At 54.6% G+C, this 22918-nt stretch overlaps 9 protein-coding genes across 9 annotated transcripts; 5 read left to right on the top strand and 4 right to left on the bottom strand.

Moving 5' to 3' along the window:
• Nucleotides 1-1531: 1531 nt before the first annotated feature.
• On the bottom strand, nt 1532-4130 carry N7482_000216 (DNA-dependent ATPase RAD54; the record flags this gene model as incomplete). Its single annotated transcript, XM_056682341.1, has 3 exons — nt 1532-3202; nt 3256-3339; nt 3414-4130. 3 exons carry the CDS (start codon nt 4128-4130, stop codon nt 1532-1534), a joined length of 2472 nt encoding a protein of 823 aa, XP_056545947.1.
• A 233-nt stretch (nt 4131-4363) lies between these two features.
• Nucleotides 4364-5487, top strand: N7482_000215 (uncharacterized protein; the record flags this gene model as incomplete). The annotated part of the gene is made up of 4 exons (XM_056682340.1): nt 4364-4526; nt 4598-4937; nt 5007-5352; nt 5413-5487. The coding sequence occupies 4 exons, from the start codon at nt 4364-4366 to the stop codon at nt 5485-5487; spliced, it is 924 nt and encodes a 307-aa protein (XP_056545946.1).
• Nucleotides 5488-5931: 444 nt separating this feature from the next.
• Nucleotides 5932-6396, bottom strand: N7482_000214 (putative C2H2 finger domain protein; the record flags this gene model as incomplete). The annotated part of the gene is made up of 3 exons (XM_056682339.1): nt 5932-6049; nt 6118-6297; nt 6356-6396. The coding sequence occupies 3 exons, from the start codon at nt 6394-6396 to the stop codon at nt 5932-5934; spliced, it is 339 nt and encodes a 112-aa protein (XP_056545945.1).
• A 1187-nt stretch (nt 6397-7583) lies between these two features.
• On the top strand, nt 7584-10191 carry acoA (aconitate hydratase ACO1; the record flags this gene model as incomplete). Its single annotated transcript, XM_056682338.1, has 3 exons — nt 7584-7619; nt 7746-7763; nt 7885-10191. 3 exons carry the CDS (start codon nt 7584-7586, stop codon nt 10189-10191), a joined length of 2361 nt encoding a protein of 786 aa, XP_056545944.1.
• Nucleotides 10192-11117: 926 nt separating this feature from the next.
• Nucleotides 11118-12219, top strand: N7482_000212 (uncharacterized protein; the record flags this gene model as incomplete). The annotated part of the gene is made up of 2 exons (XM_056682337.1): nt 11118-11709; nt 11801-12219. 2 exons carry the CDS (start codon nt 11118-11120, stop codon nt 12217-12219), a joined length of 1011 nt encoding a protein of 336 aa, XP_056545943.1.
• A 1067-nt stretch (nt 12220-13286) lies between these two features.
• Nucleotides 13287-15001, top strand: N7482_000211 (glycosyltransferase family 20 protein; the record flags this gene model as incomplete). Its single annotated transcript, XM_056682336.1, has 4 exons — nt 13287-13590; nt 13665-14037; nt 14090-14800; nt 14863-15001. The coding sequence occupies 4 exons, from the start codon at nt 13287-13289 to the stop codon at nt 14999-15001; spliced, it is 1527 nt and encodes a 508-aa protein (XP_056545942.1).
• A 1350-nt stretch (nt 15002-16351) lies between these two features.
• Nucleotides 16352-19152, top strand: N7482_000210 (uncharacterized protein; the record flags this gene model as incomplete). Its single annotated transcript, XM_056682335.1, has 3 exons — nt 16352-16696; nt 16768-17098; nt 17150-19152. The coding sequence occupies 3 exons, from the start codon at nt 16352-16354 to the stop codon at nt 19150-19152; spliced, it is 2679 nt and encodes an 892-aa protein (XP_056545941.1).
• Nucleotides 19153-19561: 409 nt separating this feature from the next.
• Nucleotides 19562-20158, bottom strand: N7482_000209 (uncharacterized protein; the record flags this gene model as incomplete). The annotated part of the gene is made up of 2 exons (XM_056682334.1): nt 19562-19850; nt 20154-20158. The coding sequence occupies 2 exons, from the start codon at nt 20156-20158 to the stop codon at nt 19562-19564; spliced, it is 294 nt and encodes a 97-aa protein (XP_056545940.1).
• A 13-nt stretch (nt 20159-20171) lies between these two features.
• N7482_000208 (FAD-dependent oxidoreductase) lies at nt 20172-22050 on the bottom strand (the record flags this gene model as incomplete). Its single annotated transcript, XM_056682333.1, has 3 exons — nt 20172-21414; nt 21495-21695; nt 21755-22050. The coding sequence occupies 3 exons, from the start codon at nt 22048-22050 to the stop codon at nt 20172-20174; spliced, it is 1740 nt and encodes a 579-aa protein (XP_056545939.1).
• Between the last annotated feature and the right edge of the window lie 868 nt (nt 22051-22918).

The following is a 22918-nucleotide window of genomic DNA, read 5'->3' as shown; positions in this document are numbered from 1 at the left end:
GCAATACCTTGAAGCCAAATACCTCCGATATTGTGACCCAACAATCTGGGTTTGTAGCGTTGGAAGATTTACGATGTTCATCCATCTCTCCGAACATGATGCGAGCTCCAGGCAAATTCCGTCAACTACTGTCCTGCTCCCTACATCGCTTCCATTTCAAGTATCTGCCTCCATTACTTTCCTCCTCTTCCATCTCTCTCCATCCTACATCCTTCCTCCACCACCACCTTCATCCCCTTCCATCACCACTTTGATCTACTTTCATTATCGCATTCATCACTCTCATCACCATCATTCTCATTATTATCACTCTTATCATCAGCATCTCAGACTGTCTTTGTATGCTACTAGGTCCCTCGCCCTTTCCTGCAGTGCCACGGCCAGTGGAAAGTGAGCCGGTCAGTACCCACATGACGGAGACATATCTCAAGCCTGACTATGGTCAGTGAGGCTCCGATCAAGATCAGAGGCTAACCATGCTACTCATACCACAGGCTCTCTGCTCTGATCCCTACATAGGTTATGGCAGATTGTCACGGCTGCGGTGGCAAGATGCATGTCCTAAGGGATGACCATGCATCTTGCCATCGCAGCCGTGACAATTTGCTATAACCTACCTTCCTGACCTCTCCGACCCTAGTCGTCCCCCTCAAGTGCAGAAATCCCTGGGCAGGATAGGGTGATTGATAGCCTTATCAGTACTGCCGTGGATTATGATATTGCTGAAGCGTAAGTCTGTCCCTACCTAAGTGACATGCTCTATCTAGACTTACTTAATACCTACTAGGAGCCGCACCCTGATCGCCAACATGGACCGAATCTCCAGGTCCGACAAGGCCCGATAGCAGCGGTATCTCTTTTTCTTCAAGTTCATCCTGCGAGAATCCGATCGTCGGCATGATGAAGAGTCCAATCCTGTCTTCCGCTAGACCCTTGTGCACATACCTGGTATCGGTCCGGGACTCAAGCCATACCAGGCGTGGACTGTGTATACCCTACTATTGGAGGAGAGGAATAAAGGCCGGGGGTTTCTGGTCGACGAGATAGGGCTAAGCAAGGTAGGGTTTCCAGATCGCTAGCTTACCACTATTGATACTAACTCTACCAGTAGATCTGGAACCCACAACTTGCTTAGCCCTATCTCATCGGCCAGGAACCCCCGCGTTTATTCTTCTCCTCAAGCTAGCGGTTGGAAATCAGAGCGTGGCTGAACAAAACTCGTGGCAGTTATCGGTATTCAATTTTGAGAATCAGATGAAACTACGGGTCTAGGGTGGTATGCTCATCTGTATAATGTTTCCTTCTATAGCAAAACCCCAGTCTGCAAAACACTTCCTCCCTCTTCCTACGATTCGAAAATTCGCTAGCGTACTCCATCGTAGCCAAATCAGCAAGGTCGGGTTTGTTAAGAATAAGTGACAAAATGGCTTTATGAACTGAAACCTTCTATCCAATAATCGCTACAGAAGACAAAATCCCCCCTTAACAAACCACGCCCTGCACAAACCATGATCCCGACCATTAGAATTTATCAATGACTGATATACTGGAAAACAGCTGAGACATCCCTTTCGCTGGTTTCCTGCCGTATGAGCAGATCCTGAATCTTAGAAAGCGGGCCCTGGTCTCCGTTATTGACAAAATGGTTCCAAGAGCTCGTGTCACCGTAGAGCATGGCGGGTGCCTTGACGAATTGTGTGCCATCCTCGCGGCAGCGCTTGCACTTGAATGTGTCGTGTGTATCGCTGCGAGTCTCGGGTTTAAACTGGAACAACTCTCGTAACGACTCCAGGGAAAAGTGACGCTCCACGTCTTCGGCTGAGTCTACGACGCAGGATGAGAGAGATTGCTTATGTGACTGGCGCTGGAAGATCTTCTCCTCAATTGATCCGGTGGCGATGAATCGGTAGACGAAGCAGTCTTTCTTCTGTCCGTCTCGCCAAACCCGAGCCAGCGCCTGTTGGTCAGCGGCTGGGTTCCAGTCTGGATCGAAGAGGACGAGTCGGTTGGCGCCGATTAGATTGAGACCGCATCCACCGGCCTTGCTGCTGAGGAGGAAGACAAATTCCTCCCCATCGGGGTCGTTGAACTTGTCAACCAGTTTTGATCGCTTCTTGATGCTCATCGATCCATCCAGCCGCAGACAGCCATAGGCACGCGATCGGCAAAGCCTCTCAAATAGATCAAGGGTCTGGGTGTAGTTACTGATGAGAACGATCTTGTCATTAGTATCCTGGCGAATGCGTGCAAGCATGCGATCGAGCACCATCATCTTTCCAGAGTACCAGCTTTTGACATCTCTGTCGCGGCCTCGCGCATCTGGAGGTGTGAAGTCTTCGGGGTACGTGTACTCGCATCCTGGAAGATCTACTGCCAAATTGAGGAGATCTGGGTGATTGCAAAGCTTCTTCAAAAGACCAATCGCCTTCAAAGGCTGACTTCCCTTTCCTCGGAGCAGGCTCCGGATTTCAGGACTCTGAATGAAGTGATTGTATAGATCGAGTTGGAACTTAGACATGTTGCAGAAAACGACATGCTCATACTTGACAGGCAAGTACTTAGATAGAATGTCGTTAGTTCGGCGGATGATGAATTTGTTGACAATGCCAGACAGTTCCAGGAGACGTTCGTCGCCCAACTTGCGGTCTTCTTCTGTACCGGCTGCGTCTCGTCCTCGAAGAATCGGGAGCTCAAATCTTTTGCGAAAGTCATTCTGGGAACCCAGCAAGTTGGGGTTGGCAAAGTGAAGTAGAGCAAAATACTCCGACAAATCGTTCTGGATAGGCGTTCCGGAGAGAATGACGCGACGACTGACGTTAAGACTATTCAAAGCCGTCCACGTCAAGCTTTCCTTATTTTTGAGTCGATGGCCCTCGTCACACAAAAGCAGCCCAATAGGCGTATCCTTTAGTGCCTCCACATACATGCGAAGTGTTTCATAGGAAACGATGAGAACAGGTCTCACAACACTTCGCCCCGATGCAATTGCCCACTGCTTGATTTGAAGAGTGAGTTCGGCCTTGGAGGCTTTTCCGTCAATGGCAAAAGGAGTAGTAGCATCCTTCCCCAACCATTTAGTCAATTCATTCGCCCAGTTGCCGACCAAACTGGATGGGCATGCAATCACACATTTCTGAATAGTTGTTCTCCCAGCCTCTGGGTCTTGTTTAAGCAATGACCACATCAATGAGATACATTGAAGCTGGAGAAGTCAGCAGCCAGGACCATGTACGTAGTTCGTATCCTTTTGCTTACAGTTTTTCCCAACCCCATCCCATCTGCCATGATGCAGCCATTTGCGTTCTTATCAATCAAGCCTGTCGTGCATCGATACAGAAACTTTCCAAGCCAGTAACGTCAGCATTTGATTCCGCGAAAAGGAAGAGGGAAGGGGTGTTCGGAGGAAATAGTACTTTAACTCCCTCTACTTGATGTGGCCGAAGGACCTTGGCCAGCCTCGGATCGATAACAACGGGCACCTTTGGTCTCCCTTCCACCTTCTTTTTTATACCAAGAATATCTGCCAGGCTTTTATGTACCAGAGGCTCATCCAATTTCTGTTCGGCCTCTTCCTTGGGTGCTTCCGAGTCCGTGGGTTTGGGCTCTTCGGGGATATCGTCGACAGTCGGGTCGTATAGCACAATCGCAAATTCTCCGCTCGGGTCATGCAGTGGTTTGGCGACAAATGTCGCGCCTTGTCGCATGCCCAAGGTGGGAGCAGCTCGGCCGGGGTCGTATTCGCCCGTGTCCTTGTTGAGCAACGGGATTCGGAATCTCTGCCTGAAGGCTGCGTCTTTGTCCTTGGGCTTGAACACGGGAAACTTATTCACTTCTCGGGTCGCCAATGCGAGTCGATCATCATTTGTGTACGCCTTCTCTGCTCCATCCTCCACGCTACCGTCCGCGTCTGCATAGTTAACCTTGCGCCTTTTCCTTGCTGGTTTGACGGATGCTCGAGTGGGCGTTGCAGTGCCTGGACATTTGAATGGTTTGGCGAGGCGATCGAGGGCGTTCACAGATTTTGGCTGTAACGGCGTCTTGACACCGCCGTCTGCCGCGTCTGGCCGAGGGCGATACCTGTTTAGCCGTAAGCAAAGGCTCCATGAGACTTGATAATGAGAAACGAACATAGATCAGTGCAATATCAAATCAAATACCAATCCTTTATCAGATCTAACTGTACAAATTCCCCAATGCAAAAGGCGCTGGGCGTTGCTGAGGTGGTTGCCACCGACGCGTGCTTGCCTCGCGTCTGCCTGCAACACCAAAGTGCCGCGGCCCCACGTGACCCCGGGTCTCCCCGCCATGGAAAGCTGGAGGGTCTCGCAAGTGGGACTGCACGTTCGTCATATATCGAAGCTCAATGTCATCGGACTTCTGGGCTGGCTACCTCAGCGGTGCCCTTGGGATTATTATCGGCAACCCCCTGGATGTGATCAAGGTTCAGCTGCAAGCAGGGCATTCAAGAGATGTATCTACCCAATCACAATTGAGCCGCTTTGAGAGGGCCAGCTCGCTTGTACGAGGTGCGTTTGTGACCTTGATGTCATATTTTTGTTCTTAAATCCATGAAGATGTGTATTGATTCCAGCCATAGGTGCGGCCGCCCCAATTCTGGGATACGGAGCTCTCAATGCGCTGCTCTTTGTGGCCTACAATCGGTCGCTAATGGCCATGGACAGCACCATTGCAGATCCTACCAACCCCGCTGGTGTGCCATTGTACAAAATTTGGCTTGCTGGTGCCATAGGTGGCCTAGCCAGCTGGACTATTTCGTCTCCGACAGAGTTCATCAAGTGCAGAGCGCAGCTAGATTCACGCCCAGAGGTCTCGTCCTGGAGCGTTGCCAAGGATATATATCGCAACCGCGGCTGGAGAGGCCTGTACTTTGGAGGAGGGATTACGAGTGCTCGAGATTCAATTGGTTATGGATTCTAGTACGAAGACAGCCCCTTCCCTCGCAGAATACTCGCACCTATGAAATATTTACTAACCCACCACTGTAGTTTCTGGTCTTATGAAATTTGCAAGCGTTTTATGACAAATGAGAATGAAACTTCTCACCAAGCTACACTGAAGATTCTTCTCTGTGGTGGCATTGCAGGCATTGTCACCTGGGGCTCAGTCTTCCCGCTGGATATGGTTAAGACAAGACTGCAGGCGCAGACAATGCATGATACTTCCTTTACGCAGACTGGAACAACTGAAAACCAGAACCTTTTGCGGCAGTCCCGAGGAACATTAAATTCCTTTCAGGTGGCCCGAGGAGTCTACCAGACCGAGGGCATGGCGGCCTTCTATCGGGGCCTCGGGATCTGTAGTATCAGAGCGTTTATCGTGAACGCTGTCCAGGTGGGTTTTCTTTCCAGAAGTCTGCCATGCTTTAGGGCCTCAAGGCTAACATGAGTCCAGTGGGCGGCTTACGAATGGTTGATGAGGAGCTTTAACGATGCGAGCACACCTTTGTCAGGCGCGGACCGTCTATAGATGTGTACAGATTCATACAGAGGAGAGGGATGAGCCAAGCAATGAATGTAGACCGAGCACCCGATTGTGGTTAGACTCTAATCTTTGGTATTGAGGGATTTCTATTGGAATTACTTCGGAGTACTGCTAGTAAGGGGGTAAATTTCGGCCAGATCTCGCAGCCCGTCGGGGTTGCCGAGCACCGGCGGTTTCTACCCGTGGGACCGTGAACCGGCAGAACGGAAACCCGCCGAATATCGGCATATAAAAATGCCTCACGTGAGTCTCCACCGAACTTTGCAGTAGACCAGAGTCGCGTGTTTTGGACATGAGAATCGTGTTCGACGTGCATACTTTTGGGGGTTTTGTGAGCCAGTCGTGTCCAGACCGAGCTGGATGACAGCCGCAAGGGTGGTGTGTGTGTTTTTCCCGATGGTTTTTGGTTATCGCGACCCGGAGTCCAGCTCAGTCTTGCATTTCCACGTTGCCGTCCTCCGATCGCTTGCCGTTATCTGGTGCTCCCTGTCCAACTGCAGCTTCGGCAATCCTCTGGCTGTGCGGCTCTTCGCGCAGAAGGCGGAGTCTGGAAGGATAGGTCGGTCGGTCAGCGATGTCGCGAGAGAGGCTATACGGATCTGGTTGGACACTCACCTGCGCTTGTGGTTCTTGCCTTTCGTGTGTGCCTTCATGTTGTACTCGCTCTCAAACCATTTCGAGCATTCGGTACAGTAATGCCGTCCAAGGCCCGGGAGATCCTCCGCATCCTTGGTCGCCTGGTACTGCGCGAGATGGCGAGGAGAATCAATGTCGGCGCGGACCTGGTCATAGTCTCTGCACAGATGGTCAGCACACCTCTAATGCATCTAAAAGTATAGTCGATCGTATGTACCTGGTGCGACGCTTGTTCTTGACCTTTCTGAGAGCACCCATCTTGTGTTAGACCCGGCTGGCTTTCCGCGCTGCTAGTATTAAAAAATGAAGACGAAAGAAAAAAAGCGTTATCGCCGATTCCGGAGTGATACTCGGGCGGAGTGGAGCACGGAGACGAGCTAGGAAGAAACGATGGGCGAAGTTTTGGATTGAAATTTCGGCCGGTTTGTGGGCCGCAAGAGCGTTCGAAACACCTCGGGTCTGATTGGCGGTCGGCCATCAGCTCGTAGCGGGCGGGAGAAGCAGTCGGCTCGCCTCGGCTCGCTCGGTTTCGTCACCGGTTTACGGGGGTCCGTATTGCTGGTATCGTCAGTAATGTTGGTATTCTATGACGTTTGCATCGCGGCACGTAGTTCTGGGGTCTCGTTGCGGCCACGGGTTGATGCCCGTAGACTCCCTAATTGCATGGAGGCAAGAAGAATGATATGTCTGACATGGGTCTGTGTATATGATGTCTCAATAGTTTCTATGGGAGTGAGGACGGTATCCACTGATTCCTCGAGGGCGAGGGGGTATGGCCCAGCCACATCCACGTCGAGGTATCCGGGGAGTGGACTGTAGGACTTCTTGCGGATGAACGGGGTACAGGCCGAGTGTCTGAGACCCCCAAACCCGCATTGACTGCTCCATTTGCCCTTTGGCCCGAGGGTTGCCTTTCCTGGTAGTTCCCCTCCCCATGCCTGTAATTGCCATCTCCATGATTGGTGGCCGCCGTCACCTCGTCACATGCCACGTATTGTCATTACGGTCGCGCTCGGGTTGTCCAGCTGCTCTCACATGGAAGTCGCAAGGAGGTATAGCCTCTACTTTCTTCAATAGCATGAGAGATATCAGCAGAGAGCTTGCTTGATGTTCGCATGGTATAGTCAAAAATTCTCGAATGCTAGCTGCATGGTCAAGGGCATGGACTAGCAGTCGCTCCACCTCCCCAGCCTCTTCCCAGTTCCGTTGCATGCGGAGGCCACACGGCCAGTACCGATACGGTATGGGTGTATCGCCATGGTAACAGCGGTCACGGCTCTTCCGTCCCAGTCGAATTCTCTCGCCCACTCAAAACCTCCAAGCTTTCCTTTTTTCTTCTCCTTCTCTTCTCTTCCCATTCTCCACTCTTTGTTGCTTCCACAGGTGAAGGTGGTTGCTTTCTTTATTTGCGTTGTGCTGCCTCTTCATAGAGAGAGCTGTCCATCATGATCTCCACTCGGCTTGCGCGTGCCGGTGCGCTGGTAAGCTCTCAGCCCTGCGTCCTTGGGTTGCCGGTGGGCGATGCGCAGAGTATCGCTCATCTGCAAACCTGGGATTGATTCCCTCTACAAAGTTCATATCAAAGCTAACCGGACCTCCCTCTTTAGGCTCCCAAGTTCCGTCTCGTAAGCAACAACCCATAGCATCAAAGCAATCGCCCGCCCGCGGCTCTGGCTCACGGAGACAACCGTGGCATGACGAAAGACATACGTGATGGCGGCTAACATGGCAATCTTCTTTGTTTAGCTCAGCGGAACTCGGGCCTTCGCTACCATTGGCAATGACCCTCTGGACAAGAAGGTCGAGATGACCAACCACGAGAAGGGTAACTACATCAACTACAAGAAGATGTCCGAGAACCTCGACATCGTTCGTGCTCGTCTGCAGCGCCCTCTCACCTACGCCGAGAAGGTTCTGTACTCTCACCTTGACGATCCCCATGGCCAGGAGATCGAGCGTGGTACCTCTTACCTCAAGCTTCGCCCCGACCGCGTCGCTTGCCAGGACGCCACTGCCCAGATGGCTATTCTCCAGTTCATGTCCGCTGGCCTGCCTTCCGTCCAGACCCCCACCACCGTCCACTGTGACCACTTGATTGAGGCCCAGGTTGGTGGCGAGAAGGATCTGGCCCGTGCCAACGATATCAACAAGGAGGTTTACGACTTCCTTGCCTCCGCTACCGCTAAGTACAACATCGGTTTCTGGAAGCCCGGTTCCGGTATCATTCACCAGATCGTTCTGGAGAACTACGCCTTCCCCGGTGGTCTGATGATCGGTACTGACTCTCACACCCCTAACGCTGGTGGTCTCGGTATGGCTGCCATTGGTGTCGGTGGTGCTGATGCTGTCGACGTCATGGCTGGTCTGCCCTGGGAGCTGAAGGCCCCCAAGGTCATTGGTGTTCGCCTCACTGGCCAGATGTCTGGCTGGACCACCCCCAAGGATATCATCCTGAAGGTTGCTGGTCTCCTGACCGTCAAGGGTGGTACTGGTGCTATCATTGAGTACCACGGTCCCGGTGTCAACTCCCTGTCCTGCACTGGCATGGGTACTATCTGTAACATGGGTGCGGAGATCGGTGCTACCACCTCCATGTTCCCCTTCAATGACCGCATGTACGACTACCTGAAGGCCACCAAGCGTCAGCACATCGGTGACTTCTCCCGCGAGTACGCCGCTCAGCTCCGTGAGGACGAGGGTGCCGAGTACGACCAGCTCGTCGAGATCAACCTGGACGAGCTCGAGCCCCACATCAACGGTCCCTTCACCCCCGATCTTGCCACCCCCATCTCCCAGTTCAAGGAGGCCGTCAAGGCCAACAAGTGGCCTGAGGAGCTCAAGGTCGGTCTGATCGGCTCTTGCACCAACTCCTCCTACGAGGACATGTCCCGTGCCGCCTCGATTGCCCAGGATGCTCTTGACCATGGTCTGAAGTCCAAGTCTCTGTTCACCATCACCCCTGGTTCCGAGCAGATTCGTGCCACCATCGAGCGTGATGGCCAGATGGCCACCATGGAGGAGTACGGTGGTGTGATCCTCGCCAACGCCTGCGGTCCTTGCATTGGTCAGTGGGACCGCAAGGACGTGAAGAAGGGCGAGGCCAACTCGATCATCTCTTCCTACAACCGTAACTTCACTGGCCGTAACGATGCCAACCCTGCCACTCACGCCTTCGTTGCCTCTCCCGACCTCGTCGTCGCCATGACCGTTGCCGGTACCCTCAACTTCAACCCCCTGACCGACAAGCTGAAGGATGCCAACGGCAACGAGTTCATGCTGAAGGCTCCCACCGGTGATGGTCTGCCCGAGCGTGGCTACGACCCCGGCCAGAACACCTACCAGGCTCCCCCCGCCGACCGTGAATCTGTCTCCGTCGCCGTCTCCCCCACCAGTGACCGTCTGCAGGTCCTTGCCGGTTTCCCCGCCTGGGACGGCAAGAACGCCGAGAACATCCCTATCCTGATCAAGTGCCAGGGCAAGACCACCACTGACCACATCTCCATGGCCGGCCCTTGGTTGAAGTACCGTGGCCACTTGGACAACATCTCCAACAACATGCTGATCGGTGCCATTAACGAGGAGAACGGCGAGGCCAACAAGGTCAAGAACGCCTTCACCGGCGAGTACGACGCCGTCCCCGCCACTGCCCGTGACTACAAGGCCCGTGGCGTCAAGTGGGTTGTCATTGGTGACTGGAACTACGGTGAGGGTTCTTCCCGTGAGCACGCCGCTCTGGAGCCCCGTCACCTCGGTGGTCTGGCCGTCATCACCCGCTCCTTCGCTCGTATCCACGAGACCAACCTGAAGAAGCAGGGTATGCTGCCCCTGACCTTCACCGACCCCGCCGACTACGACAAGATCCGTCCCGATGACAAGGTCGACCTGATGTGCACTGAGCTCGCCGTGGGCAAGCCCATGACCCTGCGTGTCCACCCCGCTGATGGCAGCGAGCCCTTCGACATTTCCCTCAGCCACACCTTCAACGAGTCCCAGATCGAGTGGTTCCGCGACGGTTCCGCCCTGAACACCATGGCTCGCAAGGCGGGCAACTAAATGGAAGTTATCCTTCCAGATAGAGTGGTTAATTTGTGTTTTGGTCTCGGAAGTTCTCCAGGGGCCTGCCATGCAGTCGATCACTTCGGCTGAGCTGGCATGTCCCGTGTAAACTACGTTCTCTCGATGTGTTTAGCGGCCTAAGAAAGAGTGCAGAGTGGTCGCCTCCCCCCCCTTCCATTTCCGCCTGGGGGTGATTTGGGCGGGGAAGGTCTATCGCTCAATTGTGTGTATGCGTGCCTGACCCTTTTTGAGCCGGGTACGAGGAGTTGCGCTCTGGGAAAATTTTATGATCTTTGTCTTTTAGGCCTCGGCCTTGCGTTGGATTCCCGATTATGTTTTGGGTGGGCTCAATGGATATAACTATCTGATTTTCTCGCTACAATGTTTTCGTATGTCTTTCAGGATAGCATGCATACACTATTTCATTGTGTTACCTCTATCCGTTCTCGTACTCTGTCACTGACCCTGGTAGGTTTCTTGCGTAGAGGTGGGGGGAAGTAAATGCAGTCTACCAGCTAGTCTTCAGAAAAGAGCTCCCGAGGACCTACTGAGCGGAGCTAATCTGCCGAGGCCCGTCTCTGCCCCGCAGGAAGGGAAGAGTGGAATTGACTCCAAACTTGTGGGAGGCTGCGGCGCAATCGGATCAAGGGATTTCGTGATTGGTGTATAAGTCATATTAGCCATATCAGCCCTATCGACCATTGGCCCAGGATGCGGACGGCGACTTCACTCCGGCCAACTCCTCAACACGCGACTGTGCTGAGATATACCCCGAATAGCTCCTACTTCCCCGCCATCAGGCCGGTTATTACTTAAGTATTGAGACGGGCCGACCAAGGGTGGATCAATATCATCTCTGGACCGTGCCCATCCAGTGACAGTGGGTTGTCCGTGGGCGGGCATCGATACAGCATCTCCCAGCCATGGGGACGCAGCTCGTCCCGCTTCCGGAAGTCGAGCGCCTCAGCGCGTCGGTGATCAGGATTCTGGGCGGGAATCCCGGCAAGGTGAGCAGCGGAGATGTCTCGAAGAGGATCTTGGGCACGAAGTGGCTGACCGCACTGCACGGCGCCTTACATAGTTCACTCTACAAGGTACGTTACCCACACGCACTCCCCTACCGTGGTCTATCCTCTGACACACCACCAGGAACAAACACATACCTCATCGGCCGCGGCCGCCAGCGCATCCTGATTGACACCGGCCAGGGCGAGCCCACGTGGGCCAAGCACTTGCAATCCGTGCTTTCCGTCGAGCAAGCCACCGTGCACCAGGCCCTGCTCACCCACTGGCACGGCGACCATGTCGGCGGGCTACCCGACCTGCAGCGGCTCTGCCCGGGTGCCCAGGTCTTCAAGCACCACCGTGAGCCTGAGGACAAGTATACGGATATCCAGGATGGGCAGGTGTTTCGCGTGGAGGGGGCTACGCTGAGGGCCCTGTACACCCCGGGGCATACGGAGGACCATATGGTGTTCGTGCTGGAGGAGGAGGATGCTATGTTTACGGGCGATAGTGCGTGAGCCCCCATTTCTTCCTCTTCTCTCTTACGTCCCATGTATACTGTATGTCGAGTATACCAGGTGTTAACGGGGGGTTTGACCAGACGTCCTCGGCCACGGCACCGCCGTCTTTGAAGACCTGACGACCTACCTGGCCAGCCTGCACCGCATGCGCGACCGCGTCCAGGGCCGCGGGTACCCCGGCCACGGCGCGGTAGTGGAAAGCGCCACTGCCCGCATTACCGAGTACATCCAGCACCGGCAGCAGCGCGAGGACGAGGTGCTGCGGGTCCTGCGGTATGGCAAGCTGGATGTTGCGGCTGGTGAACCTGAGCCGGAGCAGCGGCAGGCATGGACGCCGCTTGAGCTGGTTCGGCAGATCTATGTTGGCGTGCCGGAGAATCTGCATCTGCCGGCGTCGCATGGGGTGTCGCTGGTTTTGGCTAAGTTGGAAGGGGAGGGGAGAACGGTGCAGGCGGATTCGGGGGCGTGGAAGTTGGCCGAGAAGAGGAGTGCGTTATGAGCTGGTTGTTCTAGAAGTATCTACTTGTCTGGAGAACAATAACATTCCACAATCGCTTGTTGGATTGGTAGATTCTCGGTGGGGACCGGCAGGTCCCCCAGCAAGCTATTCCCGCGATGAAGCGGTTGTTCTGATGCTCTTTTAGCATCAGTTATCAGCATCAGTTATCAGCATCAGTTATCAGCATCAGTAACTAGTGAACGAGTTCAGTTGTCCTTGCCCGGGCCTTGTTACGTAAGATGGCCGGTCTCGTCGACGTCAGTGAGCGGTCATCCCACGGGGCCAGGCCAGTACCAAGGTCATAAGTCGCTGCAGAGAGAACCCTAGAGCCCGCCACCTGCTGTCTGGCTGGAGGATGGAAGACCCAATCACAGATGTCATCGGAGTGGCATCGTCAGTGAATCTCCGAAGTCTGTCGAACTGTCACACCCGAGGAGGAGGGGAAACGGACAACGCTAACCCGACGGGATCGGCGTGCAGCTGGAACCAAATCAACGACCCATGTATAAGATCATAGTTACCACCTCTTCCAAAATTCCCAGTTTATCAGTGACTCTAGAGGCTTCCACCCTCCCCCCGCCGGCTGGCTTTTCTTGTGGTCCAGCCCTGATGTGAGCGCTATTGAGGAGCTCCACTGTAGCTTTGTTCCAAGATTCGGAACGCTGACCTCACCCTTCCTTTCCCCCCCCCTCCCCGCCTTGCTGCTCCCGCCTTTTTTGTCACCACCGCCTTTTGCTTTTGCGCTGCCCGTGCCCTGAAGTGTCAGTCGTCATTCCAAGTATCGGTTGCCATTCAAGTGCCCAATCGAGTGTGCTGGCTTGATTGGCGGTCATCTGTGCCTGGTCCATCGTGCTTGTTCGGTGAGTCTGAGCTGGTCTTTCCCCGCGAACCCACCACTCGGAAGAAAAGCCGTGCTAATTGCGACCTGTTCCACGCTGTAGGGAGTGCTCCTCGTCTGTTTACCTTTTATTCTTTCTCGTCCCAAGACGCTGGACTCTTCTTTTTGATTCCTGATCCTCGTTCCCATCACCAACGTTGCGCGCTGAACCCCCGCGCTGTCCGCCGTCATGCCGTCGCTGGAAGAACCCGAGCAGAATGAGGCGCGTCTGCTGCTCGTGTCGAACCGTCTCCCAATTACCATCAAGCGGTCGGAAGATGGCAAATACGATTTCTCTATGTCCTCCGGGGGCTTGGTGAGTGGCCTGAGTGGACTGTCCAAGTCGACCACCTTCCAGTGGTACGGCTGGCCGGGCTTGGAAGTGCCCGAGGCCGAGATTCCCGTGGTCAAGCAGCGGTTGAAGGAAGAATATGGTGCCGTGCCGGTGTTCATCGACGATGATCTGGCGGATCGCCACTACAATGGATTCTCCAGTCAGTTGCTCTTATAGATATCGACGGGGACGAAGCGGGGGCATATACTAACCTTTGGCCGTTCTGGCGGATAGACTCCATCCTCTGGCCGCTGTTCCACTATCACCCCGGTGAGATTACCTTTGACGAGTCCGCATGGGATGCCTACAAGGAGGCCAACCGGCTCTTCGCCAAAGCCATTGCCAAAGAAGTGAAGGACGGGGACCTGATCTGGGTCCATGACTACCATCTCATGCTGCTCCCAGAGATGCTGCGCGAAGAGATCGGCAACGACAAGCAGAACGTCAAGATCGGCTTCTTCCTGCACACTCCGTTCCCGAGTAGCGAGATCTACCGGATTCTCCCCGTCCGCAATGAGCTCCTCCTGGGAGTCCTGCACTGCGACCTGATTGGTTTCCACACTTATGACTACACTCGGCATTTCCTGAGCAGTTGCTCGCGCTTACTGTAAGTGGAGAATGTCATCAGTTCCGCCTGGGCGGTTTGCTAATGAAGGCAGTGGACTGGCGACGACCCCGAATGGCATCGAATTCCAGGGCAAGATCATCACTTGCGGCGCTTTCCCGATTGGTATTGACCCCGAGAAGTTCACGGAAGGTCTCAAGAAGGAGAAGGTGCAGAAGCGCATTGCCATGCTCGAGCAGAAGTTCCAGGGTGTCAAGCTCATGGTGGGCGTCGACCGCCTTGACTATATCAAGGGTGTGCCGCAGAAGTTACATGCGCTCGAGGTCTTCCTCAGCGACCATCCCGAATGGGTGGGCAAGGTCGTTCTGGTACAAGTTGCCGTCCCCAGTCGACAGGATGTGGAGGAATACCAGAACCTGCGAGCTGTCGTCAACGAGTTGGTGGGCCGAATCAACGGCAAGTTTGGCACGGTCGAGTTTATGCCCATTCATTTCCTCCACAAGTCCGTCAACTTTGACGAACTTATTGCTCTCTACGCCGTATCGGATGCTTGCATCGTCTCGTCGACTCGTGACGGCATGAACCTGGTCGCCTATGAGTACATCGCCACCCAGCAGAAGCGACACGGTGTCCTCGTCCTCTCCGAATTTGCCGGCGCGGCCCAGAGTTTGAACGGCAGTATTATTGTGAACCCCTGGAATACGGAAGAGCTGGCGGGTGCCTACCAAGAAGCTGTGACCATGAGTGACGAACAACGCGCGCTGAACTTCGCCAAGCTTGACAAATACGTTTCCAAATATACCAGGTAATTTTTTCTTGCCCCGACTACCATTCCATCACTTGCGCTGACCCTGCCTCCCCCAACAGTGCCTTCTGGGGCCAATCCTTCGTCACCGAACTCACCCGCATATCCGCGCAGTCCGCCGACAAGTTCCAGGCGAAGAAGTTAGCCGTGGGTGCTTCTAATTCGGCTGACGGAAACGTGACTCCGGAGCAGCTTGCGTAATCGGCCCTTGGTTCATCGAGGGCGCGTTCCAATGAAATTACCATAGATGGTCTTACGACATGGATGTGGCGAAATGTTTTTGACTTTCTTCTCTTGCTTTGGGGTTGCATGGGTTTACTTGTTCACTTTTGTGTCTGTTTCGTTCTTGCCGACAGTTGGGCTAAGGAATAATCATCTGGCTCTATATACAAAACCATCCGTTGCGCGCTCATCCTCTCTCTCTCTGTTCGGGATTTCGCCTATGCTGGATCTACCGTATGGTAGCCGGGTAGTTGTCTGAGAACAAGGCGCGTTGCCAGACGCGAAGAAGTCGGCCGCCATTGATTGGCCTTGTTCTCCCGAATCGCCAACCTTTCTATTTCCTAACAGACCCGGGTAGCCCATGCCGAGTCGCACTGCCGCCTCTCCCTCTCGTACAACAAACGGCAGGTCCAGCTAGTGTCCTCTTTGAGTGGGAGTCCGACTTTGATCCGGTATAGTAGACTATGCTGGAGGCTATACTCCTTATCTAGGCAAATGATAACCAACGGGCGATCTTGAACTATATATTCAAGTATCACTATAAGACTAGTGGCCTCTTTCAGAGGGATATTTTGGGTTGAGTAATGCCCCTGTTCACGAGCCATCATGGGTCCGAGGCAGGGTAAGATGTCAACTAGGTTTAGCTACCAAGAGTAAGGCTGCAACTGGGTGAAGTCGTCGCGTGAATGGTTACAGGGAGCGCTCAAGCGTGGTTCAGAAATCTAGAAACCGTATTCAAGAATCTTTGCAACGCGAACGACAGACAGCGAGAAGCTTTGCCAGACGCCTGTTCTGGAAGATCAAACCCCCACTGCCTCTCCCATTGCCTGATCAGAGGAGCGGAGGAAGCCAGGCATGAAGTATACAAGGAGACGATGACGGGTATGACGCCCTCCAACTCACCGTGATCGATTCCTTTGTTTGGTGAAGTTTCTGTCAGAGTATGGATGAACTATTTTTGGGATATGGTGGTCTTACTCTTGACATGTTCTATTCACTTAGGGCAGGCTTTTGATCTCGAGCCCGGCGTTTCATAGAGACGGTAGGTTATACAGCATAGTTATACATGATTGGCAAGATCGGTTAAAGGGTGTGGACTTTCTATCGGCTAAAATGCTCTTTTGAAACATCTCCAGAATCGGCCGCAGTATCTCTGTAGTCTGCGTAGAAAACGCCATGGCGACTGCGCCGCGTGCCCTCGTATTGGCGGCGGGGCAGCGGAAGCGATTGGCGTCAATGGATCGAAGATGAGGCTGCCAGTGAGCATCATAAACGGGCTTCATCCTGGAGAAACGTTTCATTTCACCTGAGCTAGGCGTGCCTCGCAATATGAATTCCCGGTCGTCTATATGGTTCGGGACGCGCAGCTACGCAGCCAGCAGATTGCCCGCGCAACCAGCGTCTACAGACCCGTGGGAGCAGGCTCTTGCACTCTATGTCAACGGACTGGGCCCATCGAAGCGACAGCAGTTTCAAGCACCCGCAACCGTCGATGAATGCTTGCAAACCGTCGTGCTGAATGGCGGGCGAAGACGAGCCTTCACTCGGATTCTCGAATTCTTGCGACCCCTCATCGATCCTTTGCGACGATTCGAAGGCGCGATCGATGTGGTCGTACAGGTCAGCGCGGGAATCGCTTCTCCGATTTGGGGTCCTCTTCGAGTGGCAATCACGGTTGGTCTTCACGGTGAAAAGGCCAAGGCCCGGGTGGGATCTCGCTGACGGCCGCTAAGATAGCTAGCCAGCATCTGGCGACCTTGGAACAACTGGTGGTTATTCTCGACAAGATCGCCCAGTCGACTCAGCGTTACGAGAATTTGAAGACGTTGTTCGCTGACCATGAGGGGGTGCGAGATGCGATGGGGCGACTTTATTGCGAGCTCCTCCGGCTTTGTGCTTGCATCTCGACGTATGAAACGAGCCGGATCCGGTACATCATGAACCCGTTTGGTAAAGAGTTTGCCACTGTCGGGACTGCAATCGATCAACGTGCAATCGAGATTGACCGTGCCGCCCAAGCGGCTCACTTTCAGGAATCGAAGGCGGCCAGGGACCGATTGCTGGCCGAGACGCGAGGTGAGCCGAGGCCGTTCGGACGGTGTGATCATGGCTGACTGTTGCGTATAGAGCAGAATATCCGCCGTTTACAGTGCTGGCTAGCTCCAGCACGGGTCGAGGACGATCTCCAGCGCCTCTCCGGCTACCGCGACGGCTCTTGTGCCTGGATCTTGCAGGCTGATGAGTTTAGGCAGTGGTACGGCCCCTCGAGCGATGAACATGGTGCGGCGGACATCTCGTCACTTGGAGGACCGCTCAACACGGCCCTTCAGGTCATCGGGCGACCCGGCAGTGGAAAGAGTATGATGGCCGCTTACTTGATCCGCTACCTGTCGCAGTGTGGAACGACTTTATATTTCCTGTTCAACAAACAGGACTCGGAAAGACACAGCATGCTCCATGCGTCGAGAACCATTCTTGCGCAACTGATCCACGTCCACCCCGAGCTGACGGAGAACATCCTGCTCGCGTACAAGAACAGCGGGCGTGTCGTCGCGGATTCTCTGGTCGAGGTGATGAGCATGCTCGGGCAGGTGTTTTCTCAACTGCCACGTCAACCCGGTAGCCCATCTTACTACATTGTGTTTGATGGGATCGACGAATGTAAGGACTGGTCCAGCTCTCAGTATCACTTTCGAACCAGCTTGCCGCCGGAAGCTCCCGTCAAGATTGTCCTGCTGGGACGAGTATCACCCACCTTCTCCTCCCCAGATCCTGTTTCCCCCCATCCTCTTGCGATCACCATGCAGCCGAGCAAAGCTGTGGAGCACATTCGAGCGTATGCCGAAGCTCGCATCCAGGAAATGACTCACCTCGCCAATACGGATCTGGGTACGCAAGCCGTGAGAAAGACGGTCGAGCAAGCCGATGGGCTGTGGTTATATGCACGGCTGCTTCTGGATGAGATGGAGCGTGCACCGAGCCGCGAGGTGGTTCAAGCGTGCCTGGATTCTCTCCCAAATGGGTTGGAGGAACTCTACAATCATATTCTGTGGACCAGTGAGGCCAAGATGACCCGTCCGGAGAAGGAATTCGCACGGTACTTGTTTCTGTGCGCAGATATCAGCAACTATATGCCCGACTTTCTGGCGCAAGCCATGGATAGCATTCAGCGAGGCATGTTGGACCTTGTCTTTCGCTTCGTCAATGGGGGCAATATGCCATTTGATGCGCCGGGTCTGGCGGAAAAGCTTGGTGCGCCCTTAATCGAAGTCCTGCGCCCGACGCCGCTAACATATGAGTTGCGATTCGTGCACCTCTCCGTCTATCAATATCTCGCAGACCCAAGCAGATATGCAAAGGCGGGAGATTTGCCGGAATTGGTACAAACGCGGCAAGCCAGAGATCTGTACCGCGGTGCCATGGCCGTGTGGTACTTTACGGACTGTCCAGATTCGATGCTGCATCTCGAGGCTTTGCGAAGCAATGATTCGAGCCTTCTCGCGACGGAGTGGCCCGACTCCTATTTCCCCATGACCTACTGCCTGTGGGACGCGCTGAAGGCACGGCATAACTATCTGCTGTGTCTGTCGGAGCCCTTGTTTCAAGAAGCAGAGAAGATGTTGGACGTCCTGACCCACTTTTTGAGCACCGACAGATGTCTCCGGTGGTTTGAAACAGCTACCATCATTAATTACGCGGGCAATTTCCAGCAACTGCAGGAAAATATTCTCTCGGCTCTCGACGTCGCCCGACGGGAAAAGGGGACCGGCGGCGGGCTCAGGGCACTATACAACTTCAATCGGGCCCGCTTCAACTTCCTCCAACATTGGAAGGCTATTGTGCAAATCACCACTCCCTGGGAGATACGCCCGGAGCTGTCGCGGGGGAGCTGGGGGGATGAGACGGAAATGCTACCGGGGTTCTTCGAACATGGCCTCGGAGAGGGAATGCTGCAAATTGCCAGAGAATGGAGCGCTAAGTTAGAAATCGCGCACAAGATGCCACGCGGCGGCCGTGCCGGGAGCCCAATGGCCCAGGCCCTGTGCCCCAAATGCTCGGCAGTTATGACCCAACGGGACTTGGAGAAACACAGGATTGTGGGGTGCCGGAGAAATAGGAGAATGTGGTGAGTTGTGGGTATTATGGATGGCTTCGATGCCTTTGAATCCTCTCTCTCTTCCTTGTACGGGCTACTTCTCAAGGGATTCGTCAAGATAGCATAAGTGGATTCGGTCCTGGTATCCAAAAAGGCGAATACCATCTCCTCATTCAGACCGTTCCATTCAGCTTCCTCTACTAGCTTCCTTGTAGATTCGGGCACACCCGGCCGGCGGGAGGATTCTGAAAGGCACCACCCCACTGCATCGAGTCCACAGTGTGACATTCTGTTCTCCGCACGGACTGAAGAGATTCATCTCATTTTATTTTGTTATTTTGGAGAATCTCGTCCTGCTAGGGGCCCCCTTTCCATCAGCCGTACACTTGAGAGGGCAATAAGTCCAATGTTAGCACTACATGCCAAATTCCTCTGATCCGCATTTAGAGCAGGACGGCGCAAAGCCGGTAACCTGATGAGCCCACCGAGAAGATTGCTCCGGCTCGGAAGTTCGGCACCACGACCCAATGTCGCCCCTGACGATAGCCGCGTGTGCAGACCATGGTTCCATAAACGGGAAGAGGAGACAAGCCTTTGTAGAGCGTCACCGCTAGTGTGCTCCGAATACACAAAGCTTCTTGTGACAAAGCCCTGCGGAGCCAGCCCCCACCGGGCCCCTTGTTCCTAGCCAGATTCAAGATGTCAAATGTGGCAGGTGGATCAAGGTTGGTGCTTTGAAAAAGTCAAATGTTGTGCACTTAGTGTGCACTTAGTGTAGTGATATATGGATCTCGCAGCCAAGGCAGTTATGGATGATAGACCACCTCACGTTAGAACCGGCTACAAATATGCACGAATTGCGAGGATAGGCTAATGTAACAAGGAAGAAGAAGAAAAAAAAAAGATTGTAGAAGTAAATTAGTATATAAGTCTATTCATTTATACAAGATGGGATCAAAACTCCCCAAACAAGCGCATCTAAAATGCATCTCTATACAGAAATCAAGTCACGTCCCGCGACACTGTACCACCCACGCCATGAATCTGCGCCACTTAAATACGGCACATGCGGCCCGAATCGGACACGTTCCAAGCATCACTGCCCACAGCCTTGAGGGCATAGAAGAAGTGCTGGGGATCCCACTTGTTCTTCACCGAGAGGAGGGCTCTAAAGTTGCCCCCGAAGAAGGTCTCTCGCCAGTTGGGCTGGCGGAAGTTGGCCTCGTTCTGGTAGCAGCCGCTGTTAGGGGTGACAGCCTCCAGCTGGGGAACGTACTCGTCGGTCAGCTTCCACTGATCAGCGACCATGTCCGACCACGGGGCAGTCTCGTTCCACGGGGTGCCAATCTGCATGGTCACGGCGGCGTTGCGCAGGGCCGGGAAGACGGCGTTCGAGACGTTGCCGGGGTTGGTGACGTTCATGCCGACACCAACGGCGACCACGCCGGACTGGGTGATGTTGCGCAGGGCGGAGGCCATGCCCTCATAGTTGTTGTCCAGAGTATCGCGGGGAATCAGACGGCCGCCATATTGGTACGTGGCCACGGCCAGGTTACCCCAAGGCAGAGGACCCATGTAATGGTTGTAGTGATCATAGTACGAGTCAAACTGGGTGAGACCCATCGCATAGGTGATGCCAAGCGCGGTGAGGGCGTCGGTGAAGGGAGTCAGAATGGCCTGCACTTGGGCCTGGGTCTGGTTGTAGGCAGTCACAGGGTAGATGATGAAGACGCTGCTGGTCATCTGGTAGATGACGGTCGTACCCTGGTCGGTCATCGCGGGCAGCAGCTTGTGGAACTGAGCGACAGCCTCGTAGAAGGTGTCGGTGGTGATGCCGGCCGCCGTGAACTCGAGGGCAGCACCAGAGATGATGGCATCCGGGTAAGCCTTGACGGTCATCGACACGACAACGCCGTAGTTACCAGCACCGCCACCGCTGAGGGCCCAGTAGAGATCGGAGTTCTGGGAACGCGACGCGGTCACTACCTCACCCGCAGCAGTGACCACCTCGAACTCCAAAGTCTGATCGGCACCGAGACCGAAGGCGGTGCTGAGAGCGGAGTGGCCACCACCCTGGGTGTAACCACCCGCGAGGCCAACCGTGGGGCATTCACCCGTGACGACGACCAGACCCTTCGCCGTAGCGGCCTCGAGGATCTGGTAGCCCATCACACCGGCAGCGACCTTGAATGCGGGGCCCTGGTAGGTCGAGTCCGACCAATCGAGGTATTCGATGTCATTGAGGTTGTGGGTCCAGACGGAGAGCGCACCAGCACCAGTCGAGCGGCCCAGGTAGCTGCATCAATCGGATCAGTCTAGAGTTCCTCAGGGCCGGAGATGCCGCCGAAAGGGGGAGGGGGGGGGGGCAAAACTTACTCATGGCCAGTGTTCTTGATCACGAAGCGGATGTTCTTGGCCTGAGCAAACTGAACTGCGGCCACAATATCGGCACTGGAGGAGACGTTGACCGAGTAGTCAGGGAAGTTGCCGAGCTGACACGGCTGGCTCTCTGCGGTAAAGGGATCGCAAGTTTGGTTGGCAAAGTACACCTGCATCACGGACGAGGAGGAGGCGAGGCTGGAGACTGGTTAATATCCCCTTGATGGAACCGAGATTGAGGGGATTCTTCTACATACTGGGTCTGCGGTTCCGTCCAGCCCGCCTGCAGAGCGGCGCAGGCAACGGCATCATAGTTGGGATCGTGGCAAGGGCTGCCAATTGGCACGGTCGCAATGAGACGGCCACCGACGGTGCTGTTGAGCGACGCCCAGGCCGACGGGGCCGGCCAGCAGGCATCCCCGGGCAAGCAGCGGCACTGAGAGCTCGAATAGCTCGAATAGCTCGAATCGCGCGAACCGTGCGAACCGCGCAAAGGCGAGTGGGCAATTGCCGTTGAGGCAAGGGCCACAATGGTTGCCGACCAGATCTTCATGGTGGAGTGAGGTGGAAGAGGACTGGAGATGGCAGACAAAACTGGAGGGTGAGTTTGCCGATCGCGAGTTTAAATTATCCCCAGGGGGGCGGCCACATGGGGGCGGCCACATGGCTTGACTTATGGAGTGTCTGTTGGCAACAACACCTCGGCCGGGCCGCTACAGGATTTCCCAGCCGCTCGGAGATGTTCCCCAGAGCGTCTAGCTTAGACAATAGTTCATCAGAACGTGGACGGATGGTGGCTGGCACCGGGTGGGTTGTGGCATTCGAGGGATCCCAGTTCATAGGCTTCCACCGTAACCGCGCAAATGTTTTTGCCGGTATTGACCCCAGTGACAGCTGGGTCTTGCGGGACGAACCCTACAACCGGGATTGTGCAGCTTTATGCAACTAGCAACTCCCAGGGGGAGGTGGAGGGATATGCGGGTCCATCAACCTGCAGACGCCAAGTGGCAGGGTACATCCTTTGCCACAACGTTCACGCCAGATGGATAGCTGCCATTGGAACAGAACGTCCTTCCAGAAGGGAAAGCCAGACAGATTGCAGGAAGCTTAAAATGTCCACCACGGGCAGGTCAGTGCAACCTTGGGATCCGCTGGAGCGGAAGCGACGGGAGCATAGCCGGATTCTGCAAAAAGACGAGCAACTGTGTGCCGGGAAATCAAACACAAACCTGAGATCCGATCGATCGCATGTCTCAGGCAGGGGAGGTTCAGGGCCAATCAATGGCCGGGATGGCTCCAGTCTTGGGAGGGAAAGTGGAGTGCTGTCCACGGGTTGGAGCCGTCAAGCCTGAAGAGGGAAATCCCGCAGGTGTTGAGTGGAAACGGTGGAGATTTGGTGGAAATGCAATGGGGCACTCCCA

The sequence above is a fragment of the Penicillium canariense genome (genome assembly GCF_028826845.1).
Source record: "Penicillium canariense strain IBT 26290 chromosome Unknown utg000001l_segment0_segment0, whole genome shotgun sequence".
Taxonomy (NCBI): Eukaryota; Fungi; Ascomycota; class Eurotiomycetes; order Eurotiales; family Aspergillaceae; genus Penicillium; species Penicillium canariense.
This window is presented reverse-complemented; position numbering and strand designations above follow the sequence as displayed.